Raw genomic sequence first — 24,330 nt, forward strand, 5'->3', positions numbered from 1 at the left:
AAGCAAGAGCTTAATAAAAACTTGTCTTCTTCCCTCCCTCCCTCCTTTCCTTCCTTCTACTTTCCCTTCCTTCCTTCCTTCCTTCCTTCCTTCCTTCCTTCCTTCCTTCCTTCCTTCCTTCCTCCTCCCTCCCTCCCTCCTTTCTTTCCTTCCTTTCTGTCTCACCGTCTCTTACTATCATTAGTGTTATTGCTACCATTTTACTTTACTCACCTCCTATTATTATTACTATAATTGTTATTAGTGTTATCGCTACTATTTTACTCCAGAATTTCCCATGTCCATTTGGGCCACGGGGGCAGAGGGAGAGCTGGACCCAGGTGGAAGAAGGGCTGGACATCTGTCCCGCTAGGGCCCCCCATTTGCATCTTCTGAGGCAGGACTCTGCCTAGGTTTCTCCACGCTGCAGAGGTGGGCGCAGTTACCTTCTGCTCCTCCCATCCCAACCTCTTTTCTTCATCGCCCTGCTCCTGGGTCCAGCTATTTGTGCCTCACTACTGGGGCACTTCTCCAAGTGACACGCCCAGCCGGGCCACTCACACACCGTGCCTCCCGACCCCGTTGCCCAGCCGCAGACAGTTGGGAAGTCGGCGGGGGCGTCCCTCCTCCGGCTCCCCAAGTCTCTAGCTGCCAAAGCCGGAGCCGAGCTGTTCTCAGATTCCAGCCCCTGGCGGGCCACGGACAAGGAGAAGCGGTGAAGGGGCCGGCACGTGCGTCCAAAGAGTGGGATCGCTTTTCCATCCCTCCCCTGCCTTCCGTTTCCTTCCCTCCCCTTCTGCAGTCGCCGCCTCTCCCCAGCAGTCCCGTCCCCTCCTCTCCTCTGGCCTCCCTGCCAGTCCCTCCCCTGCTCTCCAGAGAGTTCCCGCTGCACCTTGCCAGGGAGTTTGGCCAGGGCGTACTCACTCAGTCAGGGATGCTTCCAGCCTGACCCAGCCAAGAGTTCCAGGCTCCGTGTATTTCCCCAGGGTCACTACTGCCGCTGCGGCAGCCCTTGGCGTGCTCTTGACCCGACCGGAGGCTGGGCTGCCTTGGATGCCAGGTAAGATCAGACCCTTTTTCTCCTCCTCTATTGTGCAACTCTCAATTTCCAGGGATAGGGTCATGTTGGAGTGCTGACTAAGGGGGGCAGGTGTGACCCCATGTAGTGGGATGTGTGTGTGTGTGTGTGTGTGCGCGCGTGTGTGTATCTGCTTCCTTGTAGCCCTGTAGTGTGTGTAAGTGTTTATGTTTGGTGTCTAGCACGTGGATTGTGTGAATGTGTAGAGTCTGTGCGTGCTTAGCGTGTGGTGGATACACATTGTGTGTCTGCGTGGGGGGGTATGTGTGCCTGAGTGTGTGTCCTGGGCAGCTGCCTGAGTTCTCAGGTGTACTCCTTTATGACCTTAATTTGGAGAGGAGAGGATTGAGGGGAAGCTTCTAGTGTGGAGGTTGTATGTTCTGAGAACATCTGGAAGTCTCCTCCTGGGCCTGGGACTCCAGCTGCAGCTGTGGTTCGACTCCCCTTGGAGTCCCCAAACTCTCACAGCAATCAGAGTCTAGGGTGGGACCTGCTGGCCTCCTGCCTACAGACTTCCGAGGAAACAGGCTGGATAAGAAGCTTGTCTTATTGGGGAAGGACCCAAGCCAAGCTACAGAAGAAGGTGAGTTAGGATTCCCTTGTCCCTATCTTGTTTCCCAGATTGTTGGGCTATACTTTTTTTAACAAGGGCCACCTTGGACTTGGGAATTGTATTTAATTCAACAAACTTTGTAGGAGCACCTATGTACAAGACAGTAGGGATAAATCCAAAGTGATGCAAAGACAAAATGGGGGGGGGAAGCCCTCACATTTAATTGTCCAAGGCTACCAAAGGAACCATATTGCTTGCTTGCTAAGAGCTTCACTAATTCTTTAAAGCATAACAAAACTCAAAATGCTTCTACTCCTCTCCCTTCTCCCTCCCCACTCCCTCAACAGAAAACAAAGCAAGGTACATTTCTTGAGGAGAAGCATGGAAAAACTAGAACATTGTTTTTTATCCCAAAGATGACAATATAATTTTTTAATTCTAGTTTGCCTCACTGTCTGTATACCTGCTTCCTGGGTTTTTTTTTTTTCCTTTAGAAATGTTGGGGAAAAGTGTGGCTATCTTGAGCTTGCAAAGAATGTTGTTTGAGTGGTTTCGAAGGAGGTCAATTCTGCCTGCCTGGGACCTTCTTTCCAATTCCCCTCTTGCTGCTCATATACACATTGGATTAGATGATCTCCAACATCTCTCTCAGCTCTGAAACTCAGAGTCTATATTGAGAGTATATGATTGCATTCCCTGAAACACTTAAAAAATCCATCAGAGATAGCTTTGGCAGCTGTCCATGTGATCATCAATTATAATCTGGAAGAGGGCGTTGAGGCCAATTCCCTCAATATGGAGATGAAGAAGCAAGAACAGAGAGTTAATGGCTTGCCCAGGGTCACACAGCTAAATGTCTGAATCCAAGTTCAGTACTCTACCACACCGTATTGTCTCAGGATTTTCCAGGTAATGATAGGAAAGTAAAGCATTTACACATTGATGTGAAAGAGCATGGCAGGTTAGAAGGGACTTTAGAAATCATCTTCATTTTTATAAATGAGGAAATGGAAGCCAAGAGAAGATAAATGGAAGGAACTAGGTATGTTTAACCTGGATAAGAAATTTGGATGGGGGACACAATGGCTCTGTTGTTGTTGTTCAGTCAGTTTCCCATTGTTTTCACCTTTTCATAACTCCGTTCGGGGTTTTCTTGGTAAAGATACTGGAGTGGTCTGCCGTTTCCTTCTACAATTCATTTTACAGATGAGGAAACTGAGGCAAACAGGATTAAGTGACTTGCTTAGGGTGACATTGCTAGTAAGTATCTGATGCAGGATTTGAACCTAAGTCTTCCTAGCTCACATGGAAAAGGAATTAAATGGGTTCTCCTTGGCCGGGAGGTGAGTTCCAGGAAGTATGAGTAGAAGTTACAAAGAGTCAAAGTTAGGACAGTACATCAACACTTTCTAGCACTGAGAGCTGTCCCAAGATCTAGGTGGAGGGCTTTAATAAAGGCTGGCTGATCATTTGTTGCCCAGTTCTGCAGACGGTTCTTGGGCAGGTTTGCACTGGACTGTTTGGGCTACTGGGTTCTAACTGTGTGATTCTTCCATTTGCTCCAGAGGCTTCTATTTGGCAATGAGGTAGGAAATAAGAACTGGGCTAAGAGCGAGTCCTCTCACTCCACCTCCAAGGGCCTTTCCGAGACAGCCTGCTGCCTCTGATGTCCTGTTTACTGTCCATGCTCTCTTTCAAGCACTGCCTTAGTCTTTTCTTTGGGAAGGTTGAAGGGTGAGCAGGTAGTCCTTTGAGGGTTTTTTTTTTGAGACTGAACAATTCAAACACCACACCATGTTATTGTTGCTTTTGGCAGGTAAGTGTTTTTCAAAGTCAAAGGCTGCCTGGTTTAAGGTCTAGCCTATCACTTTGGACAGGGGAAGCCTTCCCTTAAATCATAACTCACTGTATCCAATCAATCTGTCAGAGTCCCTGGATCATGGTCCAGAGGATGTACAATTTGATTTAAAGTTGCATTTCCCTCTAAACTTTAAGGACCAACACTTCTCAATTGCTGAAGTCACAAAATGTTCTCCTGTGATTTTGCAGCTAAAACGATGCAGATGGAACACAGTACATTTTCTCATTCACTATAGCAAAAAAAAGAGCTTCTTTTGGAGGAAAAGAAGCCAAACATTTCCAAGTCACTGTTGTTCTTGAATACTCTGTTACTTTTTAAGGTAAAGTTGTGTGTCGAATGCTGAGGAAGCAGTTTCAGACCATGTCGGAGCTGCCTGAAATTAAGTTCGCTGGCAGACAGCTGCATATTTAGTTGTCCTGGAAATAATCCCAGAAAACAACAGAGATTAACCAAATAGATAAACCAGAAATTGGCAGCTGGCCAGATTCTCCCTCCTTCCCCAAATATAACATATCCAACCCTCCAGAAATTGGAAGTTGGCCAGATTCTGTCTCCTTCCCCAAATATAACATGTCCGACCCACAAACTATCTCCCTCTCCCCCTCAAACACCCCCCCAAAAAAACTGACCAACTAGGCAGCTGTGCAAAGGATTGAACTTGTGTTAACTCTTGTTTTCTATTTGTATTTGAATTTGAAGATCATTATGATTTTCTGTTTATCAAGAGAATGTAAGAATTAGATTAACTCACTTTTGTGACTACTAGTAATGTCTTTTTTTTTCTTTTCCTCTATTATTAGTTTCAAAGTTATTTAAAATGCAGTCGTCATCTATGCCTATGAGTTTGGAATTGAGAGGGTCATTTGATAGTCATGTTAGGTCTCTGGGGAAGAAATAGCAGCTTTTTGCCTTAGCCCTCTATTCCACACACTGCACCCCATCTTGTGGGCTTGGAAAGAGTGAGCAGGGCAGGAAAGGGACAGCAGGGAAGTCTCCTTAAAACAATCTTTTCCTGTGTATAGGTTTTGGGGCTGGTTTCAAGAAAGTGTGGTAATCTGAAGAGAGAGGGGAAATAATCTTTTTATATCTTGCACTTAAATTTAAAAAAAAAACAACTAAGCCTTTATTATTAAGTGACTTGCATGTTGGATTATAAACTCTTCTTTGTCTTTTGCTTCTTTTTGTGTCCCCAGCATTTAGCACAGTGCCTGTCACACAGTAGGTGCCTAATAAATGTTTATTGCTTGATTGCTTGATTGCAAGATGCTGGCCATACAAAGAGAAGAAGGAAAAAGACTACGCCTTGCTCTCAGGAAGCTTATATTCTACTGGAGGAGCATACATCCTTCCTCAACTAATTTTGCTTGGGGTCTTTCATTTTATGATTTCAAAATGAGTTTTAAAGATATTTCATTGGTTCACAGGTTCTTTGACTCCTGGGCCAGCACTCTTTCTCCTGGGCCATGCTAACTGCCCAGGGTGCCACTTCTAGCAAGTGTCAGAGCCAGGACTTGAATAGGGTATAGCTAAAAATGGCACTAGTTTGCTTTTCAGTACAGTCTCTCAATAGGTCAGGGATATTAAACTGAAGGTATTCATTCCACAGTATGGTGGCCTGAAGGATTGTGTCCCATGTCTGGAATTCTTTTCCTCTGCCAGCTTCTCTGGCTTTCTGCAAGTCTCTTAAAATTTTATCTCCTGCAAAAAGCCATTCCTAGTCTCCCTTAAAGCCACAAATCTTAAAGTGCTGTATAAATGATAGCGATTAATGCTGCCTTCCCTCTGAGACTGCCCCTGATTCATCCTGTCAATAGCTTCTTTGTACATAGTTACTTGTCTGCTGTCTTCCCCATTAGACTGTAAGCTCCTTGAGGGCAGGGGCTATATTTGCCCCTCTTAGTATCCTCAGTACTTAGTCCAGAGACTGGCACATAGTAGGCACTTAATAAATGCTTGTTAACATGCAGTCATGGCAGAACCTCAGCTCCATCTTTTCCTTCTTTCTTTTTTTTTTTTAAATAGTAGGGAGTGGAAATGCCAAAATTTGCAGATGTTCTTTGGGCAGAATGACTATGTTGCCTTTCTCAAGGATTATCAGGAGCAGAGATTTCTTGTTACTTTCTTTTAGAATTTAGAATTTTGAAAAATCTATCTTTTAAAATTTATAGTTAAACTTAGTTTGGCAAGATAGCTGCAAACCAATTCCCTTTACTTTTCATAATATCATACTCCAGTCTCCTCTTTCATTGCTTGTAATAGAAGGATAGTCTTGCTCAGTTCAGACTATTGAGAGAAAAGAAGGGAGTAATTGATACACAAATTCACCAAGCAAAATAAGCCTAAAATAGGAAATCAAATCTGTACAGAATAAAAGACAAAGTAGATTTATCAGTGTTTAAATACCATAAGGAGAAGAGAGGATTGATGTCTTTTGGATGTCTTACTTTATCAGAACACCACTAAGAGTACCAAGTTAAACAATTTACAGGTGAAGCCCATGAAAGGCGAGCAAATACAAGTACCCCATCCAAGAGAAGGAATTAGGAGGAAAATAATTGAAGCAATATGTCTTGGAATGGAGTGCTAGAGACAAAGGTTATTCAGTCAAGGAAGTATGTAGATGAAGAAAATATAAGTGGGGAATTCTGAACCACAGTTATATTTGGGCTAAAAAAAGGATGAGACAAGGTTATCTGAGATGTTTTATCTTGTCTAACAGCCATTAAGGCAATATTGATGGGCAAAACTGAAGACAGAGAATCAGGAAATATCCTAGAGGAGTAAATAAGTGGGGGCAGGAGAGAAGTTAATAGGATTATGGATTTGAAGCAGGAGAGTGGCCTCAGAGGTTATCTGGAACAACTTTCTCTTCTCTTTTTTTTGGTGAGGCAGTTGAGTTAAGTGACTTGCCCAAGGTCACATAGCTAGTAAATGTCAAATGTCTGAGGTTGGATTTGAACTCAAGTCCTCCTGACTCTAGGACCGGTACTCTATCCACTGTGCCACCTAGCTGCCCCCACCTTCTCATTTTTTAGAGATGAGAAGCCAAAAGACTTGCTAAGAGTCAAGTAGTGATGAAGAAGCACTGAAACCTTTGTCTGGACACTGGTCCTCTTTCCAGATAGACAATCCATTCCACTACACTTAGCTGCCTTTTTTGTAAATTACCATTTCTAGAAATGGGATGTCAGAGGTTATCATGTTTCATTGAAGAGATGTCCTTCTGTGAGTTTCTACAATCATAGATTCTCAGAAGCAACAGGGAACTTAGATTCCATCTACTCCAACTCACACCTGAACAAGAATCCCTTTCTATATATTTGAGCAGTGGAGCTCATAGTCTCTGCCACAGCTCTTATGGGAGTGAACCCTCTTCCTCACAAGACAAATGTGTTGTACTTTTGGGTAGTCCTAATTGCTAGAAAAGTTTCTTTCATCGGTCCTAAATATGTTACAATAGTTCATAGAACTGTAAGTCTAGAACTAAGAGGAATTAGATGCCATCCGATCTACTCCCTTAGTTTTATAAATGGAAAAAAAAACCAAACCTGAGGCTCAGATAGAAGTGACTTGCCCAAGGTTACACAGCCAGTAAATGGAAGAGGTGTTTTGTTAAGAATCAGTTCATAATTCTTGAAGTTGGGAATGGTCTTAGAAGTTTTTCATAGCTAGCTAGCTAGCTAGTGTTTATATAGCTTTTTGAGGTTAGCAGAGCTCTTTACGCATATCTGTAGCTCACATTTATATAGTCCTTCAGGGTTTACAAAGTACTGTCTTCACTCTGTGACATTGGTAGTGTAAATATCAGTACAGTAAATATCAGTGTGTGTGTGTGTGTGTGTGTGTGTGTGTGTGTGTGTGTAGGGAGTTTGCAATAGTTGTTCCCAGAATCATAGTCTCACTTTACAAATGAGAAGACTGGGGGTTGGAGAGGTCAGGTGTCTTGCTGAAGGTTACACAATCAGCAGGTGTATGGATCAAATAAGATGACATTCAGTGAGTAAAGCCTTCCTCTAGGGTTCAGAACAACCCAATGTCACAGGCACAAGATGGGGGAGACATGGCTACATAGCACCTTGCCTCTAAGAGATCTGGGGGTTTTAGGAGGCTACGAGATCAACTAAGTTGTGTGTTGGCTGTGTGTTAGGGGAGCCAGGAAAGTTAATGTGACCTTGGGCTGCATTGAGAGAGGCAGAACTGCCAGAAATTAGGGGAGATAGATGCTCTCTCCATGCTCTGCCTGGTTGGACTACATCTAGAGTGTTGTATTAAGTTTGCAGTGCCACAGTTTAATAATGGCACGGATAAGTTGGAGAACAAGGGTAACCAGGTAACAAGGGTGAATGGTCTTCAGTACACACCAAAGAAGATTGGTTGGGCATAACTGGGAATATTTAGTGAGGTGAAAAGAAGACTCAGATAAGACCCAAGAGCTGTCTTTTTTTTGAAGGGCTATCACTTGGAAGAAGTGTTAGACATGTTCTGTTTGGCCACAGAAGGCTGAACCTGGGGCAAAGGATAGAAGTTACAAAAAGGCAAACTGAGGCTTGGTGTTAGGAAAATCTTCCCAACCACTAGAGCTGTATCAGAGTAGAATGAGTTGCCTCAAAAGTCAGTGAGATCCTGTCCTCAGACATCTGTGGGCGGAGGCCAGATGGCAACTTATGGGGCTGGGTCTTTTTCAGGTAGAGGTTAGAGTTAGCCACTGAGCTCCCTTCCAAAGCTGAGATTCTGATCCCCTGAGCCCAGGGCCTGGGACTGCCAATTCCAACCCCTTCTTCTTATTCTGTAGAGTTTTCTCATGCTTCACACCATGCCATCTTTTCCTCTAGGTTTAGAGCTGTAGAATTCCCAATACCCAGTGAAAGAAAACCTTTGGATTTTGTTGTTGCTACTGCTGTATTTATCAGTCTGCATAATGCTATTCTAATATGCTTTAAAAATGTGAACTCATGTTTAGGGAAAGCTGTTACCCAATATCTGTGTGTGTGTGTGTGTGTGTGTGTGTGTGTGTGTGTGTGTAGGGAGGATACAGTAGCTGTTCCCAGAATCATATTCTCATTTTATATCAGCTGGCAGCTGTTGTTTGGTGACTAAGCCCAAGGAAACCAAGAATCTTTAAAATGTGCTAATTGAGCAATTAGATTTCCATGAGCAATAGCAAGAATTTCTGGACTGTACTGGCCAGTTTTCAGCAAATGAAATGGACAATAAAAGAAGGAATCATCTCCCTTCAGATGGTAGCATGCTAACTGAATTAGTCCAGCCCAGGGAACAGTTCAGAGACCTAGGACTGGAGGGAAGCACCGAAGTTACCGCGTCCAGTGCTTTCTTTTATAGCTCGTGGAAGGGAGGTCTGAGCAGGTCAAGGGCCCGGGCTCGCATAGGTAGCAAGCTTCCGAGGTAGGCTTTGAGCTTAGGACCTCTGATATCTGAGGCAGGACTCTTTACACTCTTTTCACTCTACCATGCAATTCTATTCCATTTTGTTCCCCACAAGAGCTCTATAATCAATCCATGCTCTTTTCATGCCCCCCACCCCAACTGCCTCTCAACCAACCTTCATTCAGATAAAGTCATCTGAGTTCTGAAATGGGCACCTGGGACCTCAGGGTTCAGTGCTGATATAATTACGCCTCCCTCAAAGGATTATTGTGAGGGTCAGCTGACATAATATCTGTAAAGTGCTTTGCACAATGCCTGACACATAGTAGGTGCTTAATAAGTACATTTCTCTAATAAAAATAATAGAATACATTTCTTAATGAAAACTTTTCTGTAACTTCCTCCCCTTCTGTTTCCCCTCACAGTGTAAAGCATTTGAAAAGGAGTAGCAAGAAACAAGGCTAGTGAGGCAGGATGAAGCCATAGTGTGGAGGGCCTTGAATGCCAGGATCAGAATTTTTTCTTTTTTTCGATAGGAGCTGGGGGGCACTGAAGGTTTTGGGGGCAGAGGAATGACCTAGTCCACTGAGTGGAAATATATTAGGAAGGTTACTTGTGTGACTGGTCACTTTGGCTCTTTTGCTGTGCGATGAATGGGAATGAGTAGCCTGAGCCCAAATATGAAGGATCAGAAATCTGTATTTTCTTCAGTAGTCCATGGGAAACCACAGAAGAGTTTTAAGGAGAGGAGTCCCATAATCATAATGGAAGGACATGCGAAAGATTGCTCCCAGCATCACTGTGGAGGTTAGCTTGGAGAGGGGATACCTCACTAGGGAAGGGATTCTCCTTCCCTGGAGGGAGGGCCTCAGGAAAAGGCTGGCTGACCACTTGTCAGGCATACTGGTAGGGAGATTCTCATATAGGTCCTGGTTGGACTAGGTGGCCTTGAGATTCCTTCCAGCCATGAGATTCTGGGCTTCAGGATGAAGCTATGACCATGGCATCAGTGACAGTACCTGGGAGATTCAGGCTCATTTACCTTTATGGAACCAGCAACGTCAGCGCCTTAGGTCAGGGATCACATCAGGTGCCACCCATGCTTTATGCCAAGCTTGGTGGGGCAGCGGATGGAGCACAGCTCCCAAAGTCAAGAAGGCTTGTCTTCATGAGTTCAAATCTGACCTCAGACATTAACTAGCCTACATGACCCTTGGTGAGTCACTGAAGTTTGTCTCAATTCCCTCATCTATAAAATGGGGATAATGACAGCACATATCTCCAGGGATTGGTGTGAGGACCAAATAAGGCCATCTTTATAAAGTGTTTGGCACAGTGCCTGCCAATTAGTAGATGCTATTTTAATAAAAGCTCATTTCCTTCCTTCCAGTACTCAGGAGTGATAAGGCCATCCAGTTTGCATCCTCATCTAGGAGAAGAAGTGAAACTGGAATGCGCTAGAAACGACAGACCCTGTGACATGTTCTGCTGAACTCATAGCCTATGAAATCATCTAGGGAAAAAGGCAGATGAAGGACATAAGATTAGCATTTAGAATGGAACAGTGTCCAAGCAAAAGATTTGCTCTGTTACTTGTTAGCTGGAAGACAAAAGGATTTTGCTCCAGTGCAAGGGAAAACAAAGCTCTGTGGCAGATGGGGCCCATTGGGTCCATTCTTTACAGCAATGGAATTGTCAGGCTGTTACGCATGTTTTCCTTTGCCAGTCATTTTTCCTGATTCCTGGTAATACTTTGGAATCAGTGGAACCAGTTGTCCCTAATTGACGCACCAAATGAGCTCCTCTATTACCTTGCATCACAGGCCCATAGATTTAGAGCTTGAAGGGACTTTGGAAGCCCTCCAACTCAACTCCTTCTTTTACAGATGGGGAAACTGAGACCCAAGAAGGTGAAGGGACTTACCCACCATCATCCAAGTAAGAAGTAATAGAGGCAGGATCGAACCTGGGGCTTCTGACTGCGGCGGTGGCAGGGTTGCCACCTACCACGCTGCTTGTCCCATGGATATCAAAACGGCATTGTTTATTTCCAGCTGGTATTTGGTACATACATTTCATTGAAGCCATACTCTTGGGAAATGGAGCACTGAGCCTGGGGTCAGGAAGACCTGAGTTCAGATCTGGCCTCAGATAAATACTAGCTCTGTGATCCTAGGCAAGTCATTCAGCCTCTGTCTGCCTCAGTTTCCTTATCTATACAATGGGGATAATAATATTACCTACTTATCAGGTTGTTGTGAGGATCAAATGAGTTATAATTGTAAAAATCTCTTGGTGCAGTACCTGGCACACAGTAGGTGACCTCTAAATGCATTGTTATTGTTTGTAAACTATTAAAAACCAGACTTGGTAGGCCAAAATGCCACTTCAATTCTCTCCTGCAAAAGGGGATCTCCTATAACATATATCAAAATTAAACAAGACTCCTCGAAAGACAGAGTAGCAGAGAAAGTGGTAGACTTGTAATATTGAGTATTTATTTAAAAGCACTTTACAAATGTGATATTTTATCCTCACAACAACCTTGGGAGGTAGGTGCTCTGATTATCCCCCTCTTACAGATAAAGAAATTGAAGTAAGTGATTTGCCCAGGTCACACAGCTTGAAAGTGTCTGAGGCTGGATTTGAATTCAAGCCTTTCTGATTTCAAGCCGAAATTTTTATGCAGCGTGCCCCCCACCTACCTCATAATATTAGGAAAGGCACAAAGCAGGGAGGAGTCGTTTGCCAAAGGTGTTTGTTCTTGATAGAGCAGATCCAACGTGGGACAAAAGCAAATGAAGCTAGTGCTCATCTAAGCATCATCTGTATGCCCAGGAGTGGGTTAGCTGCTGTTGCCTTGCTCTCAAACAGCTTGCATTTTGAGACCAAGCAGAATCAGACAGTTTTCTACTATGTCTAGAGACCCATGGTGTGTGTGTGTGGGTCCTTGGCCCCTTTCAGGGGGTCTATAATGCCCACACTATTTTTGTAATTAAATTATTTCATAATAAAATTAAGACATTTTAATTTCTACTCCAGTAAGTATTGATAGGGAGATCTCACTGTGTGCCAATAAATGTTCAACAACCAACTCTCCAAAAAAAAAAAGCACGCCTAACACAGATTTCAGTTTGGTCTACATGAACATTTTCTCCATCATGTTCTTTAGTCCAGACAGCCAGCCAGCCAACAAAACCCCAAGAAACCAATTTGTGTTCTGAGGAGTAAATTCTTACACTAAAAATTTAACAATTGGCTTTTGCATGCTTCTACCAGCTGGGTGCCAGCAAACCCTGGACATAGCAACAACAACAACAACATTTATATGGTGCCTATTATGTGCCAGGCACTGAGCTAAGCATCTCACAAATACTCTCATCTAATCTTCACAACAACCTTGAAAGGTAGGTGCTATTATTATTCCCATTTTACAGATAAGGAAACTGAGGCAAACAGAGGTTAAGTCACTTGCCTAGGGTCATACAACTAGTAATTGTCTAGACTGGATTTGAATTTACGTCTTCCTGACTATAGAGCCAGGGTTTTCTCCACTTCTCTACTTAGCTGCCTCAATCATTTTTAATCCTCAGTCATTTTAAAGAACTTAAATGGTCCTGAGACCAAAAAGTTTGACAACTGCAGTTCTAACCAGCCTTACCTGCAGAAGAGAAACTAGCTAGTGGGTATCATCTCACAAGGTGACATTTATCAGATTTTCTCTATGCTTCCCAGGGGTGAGTTCGGACATCGGTGCAGAGGGCAGACTTTCTGTTTTTCTTGAAAGATCGTTACTCATCATAAGCCTTATTTCATTTGGACTTAGACTCATTTTTCTCAGGAGTCAAGCCTCTACTATCTTCCAGCATGGGGCTCTTGGTCAGGTAGAGGTTCGGCTGAGATGTCCTCCAAGGTCCCTTCCAATGCTCAGCTGCTGGGATTCTGTGACCTTTGTACATGCCATTCTAGGCCTGTTCCATACCTGGTTTTCTGATACTGTTTGCTTTTGAGCTCCTTCCCAGGCCTTAGCTTTAGGTGGACAAATGTTTGTTCAGTACAGAAAGGAAGTTTTAATGTCTCAGGGAAGCTTTGCTATTTACCATGCATCCTTTAGGGAGAGATGACCTCAAAGGAAAAATTCATATTCCAATAGTAATGATAAGGGTTGATAACCTCCATGGAGTTTCCAGCATGAATCAGTATTTATGCCTCTCCAAAAAGGAAAGGTAAGAGGAAGTGAAGGACTTGGGTCAGAAATGAGTAATAGATTATGGATTGTGCCTGGATTTCCTTGTAAAGATGAGCAGGTGCAGTCTAGTGCAAAGAGCTTTGGATGGAGAACCCAGAGACCTCAGTTTTAGTTCCAGTTCTATCCTTTATTATGTGACCTTGGACGGGCTGCTAATACTCTCTGGACCTCAGTTTTCTTCCCTGTTAAATGAAGGGGTTGGATGAGAATGTATTTCTTTTTTACCAGGACAATTTTATGAGCAAATCCCATGGTTCATAATGGTAACTCTAAAAAACATTGGGAGAAGCTCAAAGACCATTTCCTGTCATTACTGAAAAGAAGATAAAGAAGAAAAAGTCTAATCTTGAGGAGGAACATTAAGATGTTAAAGAGACTAATCAGTACCTGGAATGAAATGAATGGTTTGGGACTGAGTTTTCAGGCAAGGGAAAAAAAGTCAACCACCAAGCTTTGAGGCAAAGCTTTTGAAGCTTTGAGGAGACTTTGGTGGTGATGCTGGTCATAGCCAAGGTCTGTAAATAGTAATATATTTGTTTTTATTACTGCACATTTACGCAAACTCTCTTGAACAAAAGTGTGTCTGTATTTGTATGTATGATCAATGCTTTCATGGATCCCCTTGTCAGCAAGGTGTTTCTCATTGAGTAGAATCCATGGGTCCAGCACTCCCAAAGCTAGCTGCACTGTTTTCTGTACTCTGGTGCCTCAGGGTTTGTGGGAGTTATTTAACTTATTTTCCACTATTAAGAATCTAGCCCTCTCTTTTCCTCATGCAAAGGGGCCATGAGTTCCTAAAACCACAAGTTAAAATGTGTCCCTTGTTTTGGAAATGAACATGTGCATTGTCATTTTACCAGCAGTGCTATAAGAAAAATCAGAGACAGGAAATGAGCTGGGGAGGTGACCAATTGTGTGTGAGGGCTGGAGATCTCCCAATATCATTCATGGTGTGAGATTGACTGTTCAATAGTTAATTAAAACGGTGAGTATTTCTATTTAGTTAAAAATAGTCACTCTTCTATGAAATCCACTTTGGTTTGCTTTGACATACAAGATCTCAGAACACTGTTGATTATGTGAATGTTTAAAATTGTAAAAGGTAGGATGAGCAGTGGAATAGATTGGTGACAGCCAGTAATTGCACGTTACATAGGGGACTTTTCTATGGGAGCTAAAACTACATTAGTAATAAACTCATCTCTTTGCTTTTTTTCCCATAAATCTCTGAGTGTAATACTCCCCCTTTTTTCCATTTCAGATTAATTTTTTCCAGTTCCACATCTTAAAACATGATGGGCTTTCAAAAATTATTTGTGGCACTGCTCCAGTGGGGTAAGTTTTTTTTTTTGAATCGTTATGAAGCCCCATACTTTATGACAGATTTTGCCTCAAAAAAATCTAACTATAAATCTTTTTTTGTGAAGATTCAGCAGTTATAAATAACATCTCCCCTTAATGTTCATGTATGTCAGGATATGTAAAATCTAAAAGAGAGGGAAGATATATGTCTGAAGAAAAGAGGATATTCCATTCTTTATGACCACAGAAAAATTGTGGCTTGGTCAGGATCACGTCTTATTTAAAAAAAAAATAATATTGTGTCATTCTTTTGAATCTAGAGATTTTAGTTTAGGGATCAGATCAATTGTAGAATGTATTTAAAATATTGACTTTATACTTTTAGATAGCCCATGTGTGTGGAATGATATGTATTTTGCCCACCCGCTCTGTTTTTCATTGTGACATGTGAAACTGGAGGATTTACAACTGAAAATTACAGTCTTTCATGTCTTCTCACCCCAATTAGAATGTTATTGAATTCTGCAAATTTAAATGTGTCCACATTAAGGAAAAATCTGAGGATCAGCCAACAATCCTGTTTTAGCCACTTAATTAATGAAGGTTATTGACACACTGGAATGAATGAACAAAGCACTTATAAGGTGATATCTATGTGCCTGGCACTGGGGATACAAATATAAAGGTTAGACACCTCCTGCTGTCAAAGAGTTTACATTCTAATAAGTGGAGATAACACCTATAAGTGAATGGTAGCGAGGGAGAATTGGAGATAACACATTATAGGCAAGTTGTTGGGTTGGCAAATGGATCAACAGGACAGTTCTTAGATATAAGTTTTCCAGAAGCAATGGGAGCATTAATTTGATTAAATTTCTCAGAGCAAGAGGTAGACAGTATATGTGTGTGTGTTGTGTGTGTGTATGTGTGTGTGTGTGTGTGTGTGTGTGTGTTTGGAAGAGAGTGATTGGGCAGGATTGGGCATGCAGGAGTAGATGAAAAAAATGGTCAGGATGAAAGACCATCATTGGGTCTGAGATAAGAGTGGCTGGCTAGATAGAGCAATGTTTCTTATCAATCAGGAATTCATCCACAGGAGGGCAGTCATGATGGTAATGTACTCAAAACCACGCCATGCCAGGATTAGTTGTAGCCCCTAGGAGCGGATGGACTGAGGAAGAGAAGACTTAGGGTTGTCTTCAAGTAATTGACATATTTGTTCTCATTTGTCCTTTATTCTCAAAGACGACCAGTGATGTCTTGACTTGTATGTGAATTTCATATGAGTGGGGCAGAGCTGCTCAAAGTCCTTAGCTTCACCCTCTCTTTCAGTGTCATCGAAGTTCAGTGGGAGACAAAGATCAAGATGGCTGGCGATGGCCCAGGATGCAATCGGTGACCTGTGCCTTTCTAAATTAAGATCTTTCCCAGGTCTCAGTTTGTCTAAGACCATGCCCATTCAACATTTGAGGGCTGGGTAAGAATGAAACCTAAAGATGGCTCAATTTGCCATCACAAAGTTATCAGTCTGAGAGGGGGAGACCCTCAGAAATTCTGGCCAGAACAGAAACAATTGCTATTTACTCATTCTAAGCCATCAAAAACCTGGACAATAAGCCGCAGAGACTTGAGATGGGACTGTTATTGGCTGTTCAACGAAAGTCAGTTTGATTTGGGTTTTAAGGTGGAGTCAAGTGGCTCAGATTAAAACACAGTGGACTTTCAAAAGTCTGTCTTTTCAGATCTGTATTTCAAGAAATCGAAATGAAAACTATGCAGGACAGAAGTAAACTGTCTCAGCTTCTTGCGAATAAAAAATGAAGAAAAAAAGTAAAAATGAATAAGGAAAAAAAAGGAGAAAGAGGAGGAAGAGGAGGAGGAGGAAGTAGTTAGGGAGAGCTGCTGGCAGGTCAGAAGTTCATGAAGGGCCCCCTGCAAGAAGGTGAACTAGTTCTAGTTGACTTTGTAGTCTCCATATTGAAATACTCTTCGGTTGAGATCTCTGGGCCTGAGCAAGTCCTTGGCTACCTAGAATATTTAAAAAGAGCCAGCCTTTAGACAGAAAACTGCTGAGCTCTAATTGTGTCCAATTACACTGACCAAAACCAATTCCACTTGTGGAATAAAGCAGCATTTACTGAGGAATGTGAGATGACAGTGTTGGACCTTCTTTCCATTCAGCTGACAAAGAAGTCACTGTCTATTGTAGAGCCGATCTCTTCATTGCTTCATTATACTTTTTATCCTAGTTTCTTTGTCAAGGATATGAGGTTATGGCTCATTCCAACTGATTGCATCTTTCTATTCGGGTTGAAAAACTTATTACAGTCAATGAGTCATGCTACATATTCTTTGTTTTGTTAAACACGAAAAAAAATTAAACTACGTGATTACTTTTCAGATAGCAACTGATTTAAAAAGCATTTGTTGGAAAAAATGAACATGCCAGAAAGAGGATCATGGTAGGATTTTGCCTTTAATAAAAGGCCTAAAATAACTGTTTGTCCATTCAGATTTAATACGTTGAATTTGTCATATGCCATTAACTTGCTAATGTGCTTTTAATGAATTATATTGTTTTTTTTTTGTATTAGTGGAATTTTTCCTCATTTCTAGTATTTCAAATTCATTGGGCTCTTTTTCAATTCTCTTTTTTTCCTATGTAGAAATAAGACAGGATGATGCAGAGCTAATTACCCAAAGGTTCTTTTTTTTAATGATTTGTAAAAATGTTTTCCCTTTCTTCACTAAGCTCTCCTCGACTTTGGACCCACTCATGCAGTGATCAGACTGTGTCCTAAGGGAGCTTGGACTTTAATGAGGGAGGTTCATTTTCTCATCCTCCTTTAATTTAGGCAGATGTTTGGACAGAAGTAGAAAGATTCTCAGTGTCCAGAGTAGGTTAGGTAGAGGTCAGCTGTTTATTTTCTCCACACACTAAAAACACTTACCACACACAGGGCCTCCAAGTGACATTAATGAAGACAAAATAGAATACAGTAATTTAGCACTATTATTATACTCTTTCAAGAAGCTGGTGCTTAAAACATTAAGACATGATGCAGTTTGTGAGACTGCCCAACAGGCATTTTACATCGTGGTTCAGCTCTGCAAGGTCTAAACCAGGGGTGGGGAATCTGTGGCCTTGAGACCACATGTGGTCCTCTAGGTCTTCACGTCCCCTTAGAATTTGTTATGTGTAACTTGGATTCAGTCAAAGGGCCACATCTGAGTACCTAGAGAGCCACACATGGCCTCGAGGCCACAGATTCCCCACCCCTGGTCTAAATGATCCCTTCAGGTCCACGTCTTCTGGCAGACCTGCCCAGAAGTTCATCAGTTCCCTTTTGATGGTGTCTCCTCTGATTCATAAGCTCTCTAAGCCATCAGGTAGCTTCAGCTAAGGGACTCAGGATCTTGGGACCTTATGACCTCACAAGGCTGATTCCAAGGTTGGACATGCCCATTCAGAGATTGCTGTTTGGTCATCCATTAGCCACCAGCTGCTTTGCTTGCTCTTGACTCCACCACCATCATCAGCTTCTCTTGCACCCACAGAAGCGCATCACCAAGAAGCTCCTCATTCGGGAGATTGCTTCAACTTTGGTGCTTACACCTCGTCAGTGCCCTCAGCTACCACTCCTCCCCTTGTAGGAGGCGAAAAATCCCAGACAGCTCTCTCTCCATTTGTTATCAGCTGCTCTGCCATCATCATCATGCCCTGAAGCCAAGTACTCTCTGGCACCCCACCTTTTCTCACTTTTGTGTACTGTCTTCCCCTGGTAGATTGAAAGCTCCTTGAGGGCAGGAACTATCTTTCTTTTTCTCAACACTTAACACAGTGCCTGGCACACAGTCAGTACTTACTGTTTGTTGTATTAAATTTATTTTACTCATACCCATACATATTGAATATGTAGGGTGAACAATGAGAAGTCAATAACACCACTCTGACTAGAAGGATGGTGGTGAACTCCACAGTAATAGAGAGGTTCAGAAGAAGTGTGGGTTCCGGGGGGGATAGATCAGTGATTTCCATTTTGGAAATGTTGAGTTTGAGATGCCCATAAAACATCTAGTTTGACAAATTCAGTAGGTAGCTGGTGATGCCAGAGAGAGACTAAGGATGGTCATATGGATCTGGAAGTCATCTATGTTGAGCTGATCATTGAATTCCTGGAGCTGATATGGGAGATAACATAGAGGGAAAAGAGAACTGGGTTCAGGAAAGAATGATGGGGCATTCCCACAATTAATGGAGGTGATATAGGTGATCATCTTGCAAAGGAGGCTAAGAAGGAATGGCCAGACAGGTAGGAGGAGAACCAGGAGACAGCAGTGTTATAAAAACATAAGAGAAGGAGAGGCAAACAGAGGTTAAGGATGATGAGCACTGAGAAAAGATTTGGCAATTAATATCATTGATAACTTAGAGGAGAGTAGTTTCTCTTCTTTTCTTTTTAATTTATGGAATAAAACACACATTTCCATAAAATAGTACAAAAAAGGAGATGATTGTACATGAAACTGAAAATCTGCTATGCACAACTTGCTATTCCTTTCAAATATACGACAAAATTATCAGGTAAATTTCTTTTTTTCTTTCCTCCCCCACCACCCTAGAGATGGCTATTATTAGACCCAAATAGGTATACACACACACATATATACACACACATATACATCACATATGTATGTATGTATGTATAATTATTCTATACGTACATTTGTTTATCGGTTCTTTCTCTGTATGCAGGTGGCATTTTTGTTCATATGTCCTTTATAGCTAATTTGGGTACTTATAAATAACAAAATAACTTATTTGCTCAAAGTTGTTTCTAAAACAATATTGTTGTCACTGTATACAGCATTCTGTTCATTTCATTCTTCATTATTTCATTCATGTTTTTCCATGTTTTTCTAAATTAATTGAGCTCATCATTTCTTATAGTACACTAGTATTCCATCAATCATATAACACAACTTGTTCAGCCATTCCCCAATTGATGAGCATCCATCCCTGCAACTTCTAGTTCTTAGCCACCACAAAGAGAGCTGTTATAAACATTTTAGAACATATAGATTCTTTTCCTTTTTTCCTCAGTCATCTTTGGAAATAGACCAAATAGTAGTATTGCTGGGTCAAAGGGTATAGGTAGTTTAATAACTCTTTGGGTATAATTCTAGATTGCTCTCCAAAATGGTTGCATCATTTCATAATTCCACCAACAATGAGTTAGCATCCCAATTTTTCCACATCCTCTCTAACATTTATCACTTTCCCCTTCTATCATTTTAGCCAACCTAGTAGGTATAAAATGATATCTCAAAGTCATTTTGATCTGCATTTTTCTAATCGATCATGACTTAGAACATTTTTATATGACTATAAATTGTTTTGATTTCTTCATTGGAGAACTGACTGTTCATACCCTTTGACCATTTATCAATTGGGGAATGACTTGTATGCTTATATATTTGACAAAATTCTTTATATATCTTATATATGAGACATTTATCTAACAAACTATCTATAAAACTCCCCCCCCATCAATTTTCTGCTTTCCTTTTAATCTTGGCTATGTTTATTTTACTTGTACAAAACCTTTTTAATGTAGCTGAAATTATCTATTTTACACCTGATTTTGCTCTCTATTTCTTATTTATTCATAAATTGTTCACCTATCCATAAGTCTGATAAACAATATGTTCCATGTTCTTCTAATTTTCTTGTAAAATCTCTTTTTATATCTAGGTCATATATCCACTTATCTTGGTAAATGGTGTGAGATATTGATCCATTCCCAGTTTCTGGCTTACTGTTTTCTAGTTTTCTCAACAATTTTAACCAAATAATGAATTCTTATCCCAAAAGTCTTTATACTTGTCAAATACAAGGTTATTATGTTTATGTGCTGCTGTAAATTGTATGCCTAGTCTTTTCCATTGATTTACTTTTCTATTTCTTAGCCAGTATCAGATAGTTTGGATAATTATTGCCTTATAATATAGTTTAAGAGCTGATATTGCTAAGATAATTTTATTGCTACCAGCACCTTTTTTTTTCTGCATCAGCTAAAGCATAATAAATTCTACTGCAATCCTCCATTTTAACTCTGTGTGTATCTCTCATTTTTAAATGTATTTCTTGTAAACAACATATTGTTGGATTCTGATTTTTAATCCATTCTGTAATCCATTTCCATTTTATGAGTGAATTCATCCCATTCACATTCAAAGTTGTAATTGTTACTTGTGAATTTCCCACCATCTTATTTTTATTATTTTCCTCCTCAGCCTCCCTTTTTACCTTATCCCCCTTACTTTATCTTCTCCCCCCTACCCTCTTATTCCTTATTTTACTCTCACCTCTGAAAGTCCCTCCCTTATCTATTTACCCCACCCTCCTAATTTTAGTCAATGTACCCTAAGAGATCATTGGTAACTTAGGGGAGAGTAGTTTCAATTGAACCAGAGGATAAAGGATCAAGAAGTGAATGAGAGAAAAGGAAGTGAAGATAAGGAGTATAGAAAGACTTTTTTTTAGGAGATGGCTGAGAAAGGGAGAAGAAATATAGTATGAAAGTTTGTAGAAATGATAGGCTCTTTTAAGGATGGCAAGGATCTAGATGTATTTGAGGACAATGAAGAGGGAACCAATAAATTCAATTGAAACTTCTGTCTCAAAGTTACCAAAGATGTCTGTCTTAATTGCCAGAGAACAAAGAGCCTTTTTGCTGGAATCATACCTGAGGTCTTTCTAGCATGGTAGAAAACTTTCAGGGTTTGTTCTCCATTTGGTATAGCTTTTGAGAATTCCGCACTGTGATGAAGCTTCATGGAGTATGTTGGAGAGATCTGTTGTGGTGATTTTATGGGACAACCACAGACAAAAGTTATTTAGGAGGGGCAGGCATTGATGAGGCATTAGAAGGAATATCTACATTGATAAGATCATGGATCCATTGGTGGATTTGGGTAGATCGAGGATGGTACCTTAAGTGTGTACAATGCTTAGTAAAAAGTCAAGCTCTTGGCTGGAACTTTGGAAAGTTTTAAGAATCATTCTTGAACTTCCTACTGTTATCGAATTTCTACTGGCTTCATAGCCAAAGTGCTTTACTGCTTTGTACTGTGCCTTTTTTCTGTCTTCACAGATTTTATCCGAATGATAATTGCATATGACATGGCATATCAAATCCCCCCATGGACTTTCATGCTTTCCTGTTTGCCACCAAACAAGACAGCTGACTTCCATTGGCCTTCTGGATTCTCCAAGAACATTTCTGTCTTTAGTGGAGATGATCAAACTGCTGACACTACCTTTAATTCTCGTGATTCACAAGCTTCAGAATTTGCATCCAAAGAAAGTTTCTACTGTTGCCTTTGGAGTGAACATGATAAAAATCCCTCCATGTGTTCAAACAGTATAGAAAGGAAGGCATTTGTTTCTCCATTGATATTCTCCCAACCATTGCAACAAAGAGGTAGATTTTTAAAATTTAAAAAAATTTGACAAGTTTTTTTTTGACATTTTGACAGTTGTTTTTATTTGATGAACAGCTTACCGTCCAGTAAATATGAATGAGGGGAGATAGAAAAAAGTTCCCTTCATCAAAATTTTTGTATGAATAAAAGAAAATTAGGTTTATATTCATAGTATCAAATTGCCAGCACCAGCAATTGTTTTATTAAGTAGAAGGATAAAATAAGGGGCCATTTTCCCCCTTTATTTCTATTCCTTTACAAAATGAGCCATTTAATTTAATTAAAACCAGGGTAGATTCTTCTTAGAATAGAAAGTTATTTTTAAAATTTTAGTTAATAAAACTACAGATAATAACAATACTTGTAGCTCTTATGTATATTTACAAAATTGTTTAATACAACTCTGTGGATTAGGTTGTGCAAATATTTGTTATTCTCATTTTATGCATGAGGCAACAGAAGCTCAAAGATATGGAAGTGACTTGCCAATGGTATTATAAGTAGTAAATGTTATTGGTAGAATTGAAACCCAGGCATTGTGACTTCAGCTCTCGGGCTCACAGAATAGTAGAATTTTAGAGTTGGAAAAGGCTTCAGTGGCCATCTTCTCCAACTTATATTTGAAAAAGAATAAAACCTCCAAATGTATCTAGTGAGGAGCCTTTACTGAAAGCATCCAAGGAGGGCGAAGCCACTGCACATTTCATCCCATCCATTTTTACAAAGTTCTAATTGTTAGGAATGTCATTCTCTCTCTCTTTTCTTTTCCTCTCTCTCTCTCTCTCTCTCTCTCCCCTTCTTCTCTCTCTGTCTCTTTCTCTTCCTCTCCCCTAAAATAATATGAACACAGAGAGACAAATTTGACCCCCAGAGACTTGACAGGATGGGAGCAGCGTGACTGGACTATAGCTCTATAAAAATAATAATTATGAAAGCTAACATTTATATGGCACTTAAGATTTACAAGTCCTTTACATAGTTTATCCTATTTGATCCTCACAACCTTGTGAGGTTGGTGCTTTTATTATCCCCATTTACAGATGAGAAAACTGAGGCTGAGAGAGTTTAAGTGACTTTACCTAGTGACTGTCTAGGGCAGGATTTGAACTCAGGTCTTCTTGAGTTCCAAGTCAAGTATCCTATCTACTGAACTAACTAGCTATCCACAGGGAACAACACAAATGAAAGTGGACGTGGTGTAGTATTGTCTGTTAAGATGATATACTTGTGAAAAAATCCAGAAATTTGAGGTGAGGACATATTATATTTGGGTAAAGACCAACTGAGGCAGGAATAGAAGTGATTTTGTCATCAGAGTCTGCTATAGACCAAGTGGGCAGAAAGAGGACACAGTTGAGAAGTTCAGGAAACAGATTCCCAGCCTGGTGATTCCAGCCCAGATTTCCCAGAGTGATGGGGGCTTTAGTTGTCTGCATGTCTGCTGGAGGGCTCTCTCTTCCTAAAGCAGAAAAGCTAATAATTTTCTGAGTTGCTTTAATGACAATTTCATCTTTTATAAGATATGAGAACCAATAAGGACAAATTCTATTCCAGGTTTCACTCTCCCTAACAAAAAAGGAACTGGCTTCTGGGGGGGGGTGGAAATGATTAGAAAGTTAAGAGGAGGTTATAGTTTGTGGTAGGGAGCTGAAATCTGGGCATGGGCTTCCATGTACCCCAGATTTTGGGGGAACAGATTTCAAAGGCTTCTAAGGAGTGAATAGGATTCCATAGGAGCAGACAGCTGAGGATAGATAGGGGAGACTCTCAAGAATGAAATTCTGAAGACAAAAAGAAAAATGATTTTTGTTTAAGGAGAAAGAGAAGAGCCATCTAAAAGGACTGATGTGGATACACAGGGTGCTCCCCAAATAATTTATTCTTTAGAAACATATGTAACTATGATGGGTGCAAGAGGTAACAGAATCAATCAATAAACATTTATTAAGCACCTACTATGTGTCAGGTGAGAATGAATATAAATACATGATAATCCTGTAAGAGTATTTTCAGGATGGCTAAAACTTTTCCCTCTTAAGATTACTATCAAAGAATTTCCTTAGTGACAGCTTTTTGATCAGGGAATCTACCATCAGCTCAAGGATTTCTGTTCATCCTAGATATCTTATACGTAATCTAGTAGCATGGTGGAGAGCAGCAGTTCTCAAAGTTTTTGGTCTCAGGACCCCTTCACATTCTTAAAAAATATTGAAGGGGGCAGCTAGATGGCACAGTGGATAGAGCTCTGGCCTTAGAGTCAGGAAGACCTGAGATCAAATCTGGACTTAGACACATAACACTTACTAACTGTGAGACCTTGGGCAAGTCACTTAACCCCATTGCCTAGCTCCCCCAAAATTGAAGACCCCAAAAAGCTTTCTAAAAAAATTAGGACGGGGTATGCTGGAGTCAGCTCAAACCAGCTCATAAGAGCT

The 24,330-nt window shown here is 40.9% G+C and overlaps 1 protein-coding gene across 1 annotated transcript in view; it reads left to right on the forward strand.

The window, feature by feature from the left end:
- The first annotated feature begins 645 nt into the window (after nt 1-645).
- Nucleotides 646-24,330, forward strand: part of LEPR (leptin receptor) — an 81,368-nt gene continuing 57,683 nt past the window's right edge. Inside the window, exons 1-3 of the mRNA XM_020993167.2 lie at nt 646-1,039; nt 14,367-14,440; nt 21,565-21,894. Coding sequence (XP_020848826.1) covers nt 14,398-14,440; nt 21,565-21,894 — 373 coding nt within the window. The 5' untranslated portion in view covers nt 646-1,039; nt 14,367-14,397. The remainder of the gene's footprint in view (nt 1,040-14,366; nt 14,441-21,564; nt 21,895-24,330) is intronic.

This window comes from Phascolarctos cinereus, unplaced genomic scaffold (assembly GCF_003287225.1).
Source record: "Phascolarctos cinereus isolate Bilbo 61053 unplaced genomic scaffold, phaCin_HiC Scaffold_5;HRSCAF=322, whole genome shotgun sequence".
NCBI classification, from domain to species: Eukaryota; Metazoa; Chordata; class Mammalia; order Diprotodontia; family Phascolarctidae; genus Phascolarctos; species Phascolarctos cinereus.